Source organism: Jaculus jaculus, chromosome 9, assembly GCF_020740685.1.
Source record: "Jaculus jaculus isolate mJacJac1 chromosome 9, mJacJac1.mat.Y.cur, whole genome shotgun sequence".
In the NCBI taxonomy this organism is placed as follows: Eukaryota; Metazoa; Chordata; class Mammalia; order Rodentia; family Dipodidae; genus Jaculus; species Jaculus jaculus.
Genome location: NC_059110.1, coordinates 134,136,392 through 134,145,400, shown reverse-complemented (window position 1 = coordinate 134,145,400; position 9,009 = coordinate 134,136,392). Strand labels below are relative to the sequence as shown.

Below are 9,009 nucleotides of genomic sequence, written 5' to 3'. Positions count from 1 at the left end.
GGGCCGGGACTAAAGGCGTGCGCCACCACGCGCGGCTGTCAGCTTTTGGATGAAATGTCACCCTTAATTTTCCAGGCCATTCACAAGCTAACCAAGACCCTCAGCGAGCTCATCGCGATCGAGTGAGCACTCCCGAGTCTCAGCGCCAGCCGCCCAGCAGCCCGCACCCAAGATGGCGTCGCCGCGCGCGCGCGCACGTGGAGAGGCGCCGGGCGCGCGCGCGCGGCCTCGTGACAGCTGCGCGCCTGCGCGAGGGCGGCGGGGGGGGGGTGCGCGCGCGCGCGAGGGCGGGGGGCGGCGGGAGCGCGCGGCGGGGGCGGGCTCTGCCGAGCGCCGAGCCGCAGTCGCCAGCCGGACGCGTCGGCGAAGATGGCGGGCCGGGTGAGTGCCGGCCGCGAGGGCTGGGGCGCCGCGCTCGCGGGCACCGTCGGGCTCCCCGCGACGCCCGGGGGACGTGGGCGCGAGGCCCGGCGGTGGGGCGCTGGAGGGGCAGGAAGGAGGCCAGAGCAGGGCTGGGGGCGAGCCAGGGGCCGAGCCCTGCTCGGGACCGCCGTCCCCCCTCGAGGGTCACCCGGGGCGCCCCGAATCCTCGCGCGCCGTCCCTGGGACCTTGTTTCCTTCCCCTCCGGCGTGCCGCAGGACCGAGGCCGCCCGAGCCCCCCCGGCCGGGTTCTGAGTGTGTGTGTGTGTGTGTGTATGTGGGGGGCCCTCTGCACCCCGCGAAGGGCTTCGGAGGTGGCCTCGCCGGAACAGCTGCGGGGAGTCAGTCTGCTGCGAGCCGGGCGAAGGGCGTGGGAACCCATTGCTCGGTTTTTATAAATGAAAGGTCTCGTGGCGAGAGGAGGGGTGTGCGGAAGACTTTAGGGTTAATCCTAGGCCATGGAGGGGGGTGTGTGGGGGCATCTGTCAACTGTAGAGTCAGACAGAAATAGCTTCAGCCTGGAGTGGAGATGGATTTAGGGTGTCACGTTTTGTCTTTCTGAATGACAGTTGCTTCGAATGCAGCCGGCTCTGCTGTAGTTTCCAGGGTTTTAAATTGTGCTTCCTCCTCTAGCTTCGAGGATCGCCGCGCTAGGACGGGGCTGGCGAGGAGAGATGGGACTGGTTCAGTGCTGTATTGCAGTGTGCAATTTAAGCTAAAAGCTCTGATGGATGGATGGATGGATGGATCCTGCCCAGTGATTACGCTGGTGGAAAACCTGGGCACATTAACTGCGTCACTAGGGGCTAAAGATGTGCTTGACTGATTCATTTATACACGAATATTCGAATAAGTTTGCATGCATATATGCATATATGCAAATATTCTGTGTAAAGGGTCATGAGATTCTAGGGGCAGAAAAGACATTAAAGGTCATCATCAATCTAGTTCCGGCTCTTTCTCTTCACCATAACCTCCCCCTTTACCGAAGGCTTGTCCCTCCACCTGTACTTAACATTCTTTTGGCCTCCTCTGGAACCCCTCTCCTGAGTAATTACCAGCTGCTTACCACATTCAAGCTTCTCCTGTCTTAAAACAAATCTTCCCTCACCCCCACACTGGTCACCTTTACACTTCTCATTTGACAGCCAGAAATTCCGATGGCATTGTCTGTATTTATTGTCTCCCATTAGCTTATCATCCACTCCTTCCTTGGCCCACCACAGTCTGATTTCTGGCTCTGTCATCTTGACTGAAATGTGTCCCTAAAATTAATTGATGGTTTTCAATCCTGGTTGTATTTGATGTCTCAGCAGCGTTTGACACTGTTGACCGTTGCCTCCTTAATGGAAGGCTCTCTTGCCCTGGCTTCTGTGAAGAAGCCTTGCTCCCTTTTTGACTCATACCTTGCTTTTGCAGACTCGTCCTCCTCCACCCTGTCATTCATTGCTGCTAGTCCTCAAAGGCCTTCTCACCATCCCTTCTGAGCACAAGCTACAACCATCTATATGCCAGTGGTTCTCCATATTTTATTCCCCTTCTGTGACAGTCTTCTAAGTTCCAAAGTAGTATACGAAACTGCTTATTTAAATTCAAGGGCACACAAACTTCACCTGTTCAAATCCAAACTCATGTTCTCAGCCTGCCTACCTCGTATTTTCTCCCATTCTTCTTTCACTGAATGGCACCTCACCACCCATCCAGCTGGAAACCTGAGATGTCAAGAAGGCGGATAACCTTTTACCACATCCTCTCTCCCCCTTGTAAAATTCATCATTGAGTTCTGTCCTCCTCATCCACACACCAAAAATGAAATTTAAGCTGGGTGTGGTGGCACACGCTTTTAATCCCAGGACTCGGGAGGCACAGGTAGGAGGATCACCGTGAGTTCGAGGCCACCCTGAGACTACATAGTGAATTCCAGGTCAGCCTGGGCTAAAGAGAGACCCTACCTTGAAAAACCAAAACCAAAACCAAAAACAAAAAAAAATTGAATTAGCTCCCCCCCCACACACAAAAAAAAAATCAGGCTTGGGAATATTGCTTTAATTTTAAGTCATTCCCCAATACTGGACTCTTCACTGGACTGGTCACTTGTTCTCTAGTATTCCGGCCTTCTCAAAATGTCTCCAAGTAGTTTGACTTTCCTGCAGTTTCCTTTTACTTGCTTGTCTCTTTCCAGTCACTGGAAGAAGCGTCCCGGTGGTCTCCCTTTGACATGGTGACCTCTTCTAGCCCATTCTCCACACTGGTTGGTGCTTCTCATGTCCCTTCCTCCTTAAACCCCTCCTCAGCAGCAGCACATCACTTTTGGGTGATGATCAAACACTTCCCAAGGCTCTCTGTGGTTTTGACTCCTTTCACTGCTGGTGCTCAGGTTATGTAAGCCAGTCAGTTCATTGAGCCTACGGTTGTTTCTCTTGCCACAGGGTCTCTGCCGGGTGCTGTCCTTGCTTTGTAATGTTCTGCCACTGACCACTTAATTCCCACCCAGAGATCACTAGGAGCCCATTCTGACCTCACATAGCAAGCCTTTGTTATATGCAGTTGAAAAGCTGTATTCCTACTGCAGAGATCTGTCTTTTTCATATTTTAAATGTACTACTCTGCCAGGTGTGGTGGCACATGCCTGTAATCCCAGCAATCAAGAGGCAGAAGCACGAGGATGGCTGGAAGTTTAAGGCCAGCTTGATCTATAGAGTGACACCTGAATCCAAAACAAAACGAACAAAACAAAACATGGGCCTGGAGAGATGGCCCGGTGGTTAAGGGGACTTGTTTGCAAAGCCTGATGGCCCAGGTTTGATTCCCCGTCACCCGCATAAAGTCAGTGGGCACAGCGGCACATGTGTCTTGAGGGCAGTTGCGCTGTCAGGAGGCCCTGGTGTGCCCGTGCTCACTCTGTTTGTCTAATTTTTTCTCTTTCAAATAAAAAAAAAATTAAAAAAACAAAACAAGCTTAAATGTATTGTTATTTGTTTCCACCAGTAACTTTGCCTTTCATGAAAACAAATTGTTTCCTCATCATTTGTATTTTGCACTCTTCATAGAAGGTCATAGGACTTAGGCACTCTGTACTTTTTTTGAGATTAGATCTTGAATTCTGGTCTCAAGTGATTGTGCCATCTTAGCCTCCCCAGTAGCTGGGACTTTAAGTATATACCACTGTCTGGTTACTCCAGATGTTGTTAGAAGTGAATCTATGTATTTGGATACTGTAGTAAAAGAGGGCTGTAGTGGAGTCCATGACTATGACAAAATGCCTGAGATAATTTGAGAGTGAGAGAGAAACCGTGGACACCCCAGGGTTTCCTGCACTGCAGTTAACTCCAGATGCTTGTGCCACTTTGTGCTCCCGGCTTTTCATGGGTACTGGGGAATTGAACCTGGGCTGTCAGGCTTTGCAAGCAAGCACCTTTAACTGCAAAGCCATCTTGCCAGCTCTGTTTTTGTTTTTGTCTTTGTCTTTTGGGACAAGATCGTGTGTAGCTCAGGCTGGCTTCCAGCTGCCTATGTGGCTAAGGATGGCCTTGAACTCCTGATCTACCTGCCTCCACCTCCTAGGTATTGTGGTTGCAAGTGTATATCACTATCCTGGCTTGAGGGCTTGAGATAATTAACCTTTTTTAAAAAAATATATTTTTAAATTTACTTGAGAGAGAAAGAGGGAGAGATAGAGAGAGAAAGAGAGAGAGACAGAGAGAGAGAGAGAGAGAGAGAGAGAGAGAGTGAGTGAGAGAGGGAGAAAGAAAGAAAGAAAGAGAATGGTGCATCAGACCCTCCAGCCACTGGAGATGAATTCCACACACATGTGCCACCTTATGCATCTTGTTTATATGGTCCTAGGGAGTCGAACCTGGGTCCTTTGGCTTTGCAGGTAAGTGCCTTAACCACTAAGCCATCTCTCCAGCCTGAGATAATTAACTTTTAAAGGAGGAACATTCAGTTCAGTTAACAGTTTGGAGGTTCTGGTCTGTGGTTGACTGGCCCATCATTTTGGGCGTGTGCTGAGGCAGTAGCACCATGACAGGAACGTGTGGAAAGAGAGCAGAGGAGCATTGGGTCCCGCACGCCCGCATGACCTCAGGCTCCCCAGCAAGGTCTTACCCCCTTTTACAGCCATTTGGGAAAAAGGGTCTATTTTGGCTTTCAGACTTGAGGGGAAACTCCATGATGGCAGAGGAAAATGATGGTATGAGCAGAGGGTGAACATCACCTCCTGGCCAACATCAGGTGGACAATAGCAACAGGGAAGTGTGCCAAACACTGGAATGGGGTAGACAAAGCCAGGAGCGGTGGCGCACGCCTTTAATCCCAGCACTCAGGAGGCAGAGGTAGGAGGATCACTTTGAGTTCGAGACCACCCTGAGAATACATAGTGAATACCAGGTCAGCCTGCGCTGGAGTGAAACCCTACCTAAAAAAAAAAAAAAAAAAAAAGCAGACAAACTAACAAAACCAAAGGCCTGAAGCTAGGCAGGTGTGGTGGTGCACACCCTTATTCTGGTCAGCTGGGAGGGTGACGTTGCTGGGCTGCAGTGGGCTCCAGGTTAACTTGGGCCAGAGTAAGACCCTACCCCACAAAAGAAGAGAAAAGTGACAAAAATTAGCCCTAATACACAACTCAGTTAAGAATGGCGAAGTAGACCAAACATACATGAATCAGATGTAACAAATGAGTATTTTTTTTTAATATATGGGTATGAACATTTTTTTTTGTTCATGTTTTATTTATTTATTTGAGAATGACAGAGAGAGAGAGAGAGACAGAGAGACAGAGAGACAGAGAGAGTGACAGATTGAGAACGGGCATGCCAGGGCTTCCAGCCACTGCAAACGAACTCCAGATGTGTGCACCCCCTTGTGCATCTGGCTAATGTGGGTCCTGGGGAACCAAGCCTCGAACCGAGGTCCTTAGGCTTCACAGGCAAGCGCTTAACCGCTAAGCCATCTCTCCAGCCCCAAATGAGTATTTTTGTTTTAGTAAGCTAGGTCCTGAATTCTTCCTCTCCCTGGGATGTTTTTCTTTAGCAGCCTGCCCTGCTATGGAAGGGGCAGTTAGCACTTGCAGTGCAAGCCTATAGAACCAGGTTTGGGGGTATGTGTTGCCTCAGTGTAAAACAGTTACCTTTTGAGGTGATTTTCTATCTCACCTACATGTGTGTGAAGGCTGTTCCCTCTTTGGTGCCCTGTGGGCTCAGCTCAGCACGTTAGGTTGGCCCATTCTTTAGATCTGGGGTACTGGATGCTGTGGGGGATGGGTTGGCTCCCATTCCTTGGCAGCCTGAGATCTCATTGTTTTTAGTTCATTGAGATATTGCTGAAGAGTAAAATGTGTGCTGTTATTTTGCATATTAGCACCTAGGTCATCAAAATTTGCTTAATCTCTAAAATATGGTGAAGTCTCTATTTTTAGAAGTAAAGAACCTTAACAAAAAGCATTTTCCATTATTATTTTAGAATATTTACTCTGTGACAAAAACATGTAGAATGTATTGTGAGTTAGCGTAAAGACTGGTAGCAACTTTGAAAAAGATGGAGGTGGCCCAAGTATCTGGGTCCTTAGGCTTCACAGGAAGTACTTTAACTGCTAAGCCATTTCTTCAGCTCATGAACTCAGATAGATAGATAGATAGATCGATCGATCGATCTATCTTGGTTTTTTGAGGTAGGGTTTTGCTGTAGCCCAGGCTGACCTGGAATACAGTGTGTAGTCTCAGGGTGGCCTTGAACTCACAGCGATCCTCTTACTTCTGCCTCCCAAGTATTGGGATTAAGGTGTACACTACTACGCCTGGCAATCATGAACTTTTTTTTTTTTTTGGCTTTTCGAGGTAGGGTCTCACTCTAGCTGAGGTTGACCCGGAATTCACTATGTAGTCTCAGGGTGGCCTCGAACTCATGGCAATCCTCCTACCTTTGCCTCCTGGGTGCTGGGATTAAAGGCGTGTGCTACCACGCTTGACTTTTTTTTTTTCTTTTTTGGCGCACACCTTTAATACCAGTACTTGGGAGGCAGAGGTAGGAGGATGGCTGTGAGTTCGAGGCCACCCTGGGACTACATAGTTAAATTCCAGGTCAGCCTGGACCAGCATGAGACCCTACCTCGAAAAACCAAAAAAAAAAAGATGTGCGCCAGCATGCCCGGCAATGACTTTCTTACCTGTTTAATTTTTTTGCTAGTACAAAAGCAGATTCTAAAGTTAAAACTTTCATTTTTTTTTATTTTTTTTGTTCATTTTTACTTATTTGAGAGCGACAGAGCGAGAAAGAGGTAGATAGAGAGAGAGAGAGAGAATGGGTGCGCCAGGCCTCCAGCCACTGTAGACAAACTCCAGACATGTGCGCCCCTTGTGCATCTGGCTAACATGGGTCCTGGGGAATCGAACCTCGAACCAGGGTCCTTAGGCTTCACAGGCAAGCGCTTAACCGCTAAGCCATCTCTCCAGCCCAAAACTTTCATTATTTGCAATGAAATACTGACTTTTTTTAAAAAAAGATTTATTTATTTTATTTATTTATTACAGACTGAGAGAGGGAGAGAAAGAGAGTGAGAATGGGCACGCCAAGGCCTTTAGCCACTGCAAATGAACTCTAGATGCATGCGCCACCTTGTGCATCTGGCTTACATGGCTTCTGGAGAATCAAACCTGGCTCTTTAGGCTTTGCAGACAAGCGCCTTAACTGCCAAGCCGTCTCCCCAACCCGAAATACTGATTCTTTCTTATAAATGAATGCTACGTAGAGAGGGCTGCCATTGCCCAGGCCTTTACACACATCCTGTCAGAATCCTTTTGCCTTAGCTCTGGTGATCATGGATCAGAAGTAGAGGGCAGGGCAATTTGAACTGCAGCACTCATAGCTTGGGAAAAGTCCTCTTCTGGAGAGGGGCTCCCTCCTGCGATGCTCTACTTGGTGCGGCTTCCTAGCCCCTTATACTGTTAGCACCTTCCCACAACTGAAAAAGAAAGGAAGAAAAGATTTTATGTTGCTTTAATTCTTTTTTTTTAGAGTGAGAGAGAGAGGGAGAGAGAATTGGTGTGCAAGGGCCTAGCCACTTGAACTCCAGATGCTTACGCCACCTAGTGGACATGCCTGCCTCACCTTTATGCTTCTGGCTAGCATGGGATCTGGAGAGTCAAACATGGGTCCTTAGACTTCACTGACCCATCTCTCCAGCCCCTCCCCCCTTTTAAATAAAACTGTCTTTAAATTGCTAGAAATCTCACTGGAGATACAGCCTGACAAGACATGTATGTGAATGCAAATAAAGCCAATGAATTTCTCTGTAAATTTAAAAAGATATATTTATTTGCAAGCAGAGAGAGATAAAGAGAAGATACACACACACACACACACACACACACATACACACACACACAGAGAGAGAGAGAGAGAGAGAGAGAGAGAGAGAGAGAGAGAGAGAGAGAGAGAGAGAATGGGCGTGCCAGGCCCTCTAGCAGCTGCAAATGCACTCCAGATGAATGAATGAGTCACTTTGGACATCTGGCTTTACATGGGTACTGGGGAATTGAACTCTTATTGTTGGGCTTTACAGACAAAGTACCTTAACCACTTTCTAGCCTGCTGTAAAATTTTAAACTCAGTTCATATAACCTGTGGAGAAGAAATGGGAGTCAGTGATATTCAGTAGGAACCTAAGGTAGAGAGTTGAGCAGCATTAGAGGTAAAATTCACCCATCCATTACAGTATAAAAAAGTGTATTTTTCTAAGATATTCATTATGGACCAGTAATGTATTTAAATACCATGCTTTAAAACATTATGCACAAAGACCTTTCAGATCACATTTAATAATGAAACATCTAGTTGCTTAATACATGTTTTTATGATTACAATTTAATTTTCAAAACCAAACATGTAAGTATTAAATATATCACTTTATAGCAAAGGACATTTAAGTGGATTGCACAAAAAGCAGGCGGACTTGTGTTATAAGAGAAAGAAGACAATTACAATTAAGCCCAGAACTTAAAAGACAGCATTCAGACACTTCTGCTTAATTGAGGCCTAATTTTATAAAGAGCCAGGTCACTGAGTATTAGATTTTTATAAAAATAGAATTATCTGTATCAGCTGTTCCCCCCCGCCCATTTTGATAATTTGTGATCGATATATAGTAATTTCCTAAACCATTAATGTAGCTTTCAGATGCTGTGTGTGTTACATTTTCTTATGAATGAACTGAGGCCCCATAACAATCAAACATGTCAAGGTAAACCTTGGTCCTGGAGACTTTATTCCTGAATTTAGTGAGAACCTTCCTTCCCCTTGCCTCCAGAGCTCAGTACTGAGAATGCAGCTGCTCACGCCCTGGCTCTGAGTCATGAGCCTTTAATTCATCCTTCAAGTCACGCGGAGATGGAGGTTTTCTCAAAGCTTTCTTTGGACTTTCTTCGCATTCATATAACACAGCCTCCACTCTGTCTGTCATTTGGTACTTAAGTCTGTGTCCTGTATTTTGTCTTCCTTTTCGGTTTTCTACAACCTATTCTTTTAGGTTTGTTCAGCCCGTCACTGTTCCTCAGCTCGGTGCCAGAGCTGTTCCTTGTCGCTGCTGTCCTTTG

The 9,009-nt window shown here is 47.2% G+C and overlaps 1 protein-coding gene across 1 annotated transcript in view; it reads left to right on the top strand.

The window, feature by feature from the left end:
- Positions 1–320: 320 nt before the first annotated feature.
- Positions 321–9,009, top strand: part of Nsf (N-ethylmaleimide sensitive factor, vesicle fusing ATPase) — a 176,465-nt gene continuing 167,776 nt past the window's right edge. The window contains exon 1 of the mRNA XM_045158691.1: positions 321–381. Coding sequence (XP_045014626.1) covers positions 370–381 — 12 coding nt within the window. The 5' untranslated portion in view covers positions 321–369. The remainder of the gene's footprint in view (positions 382–9,009) is intronic.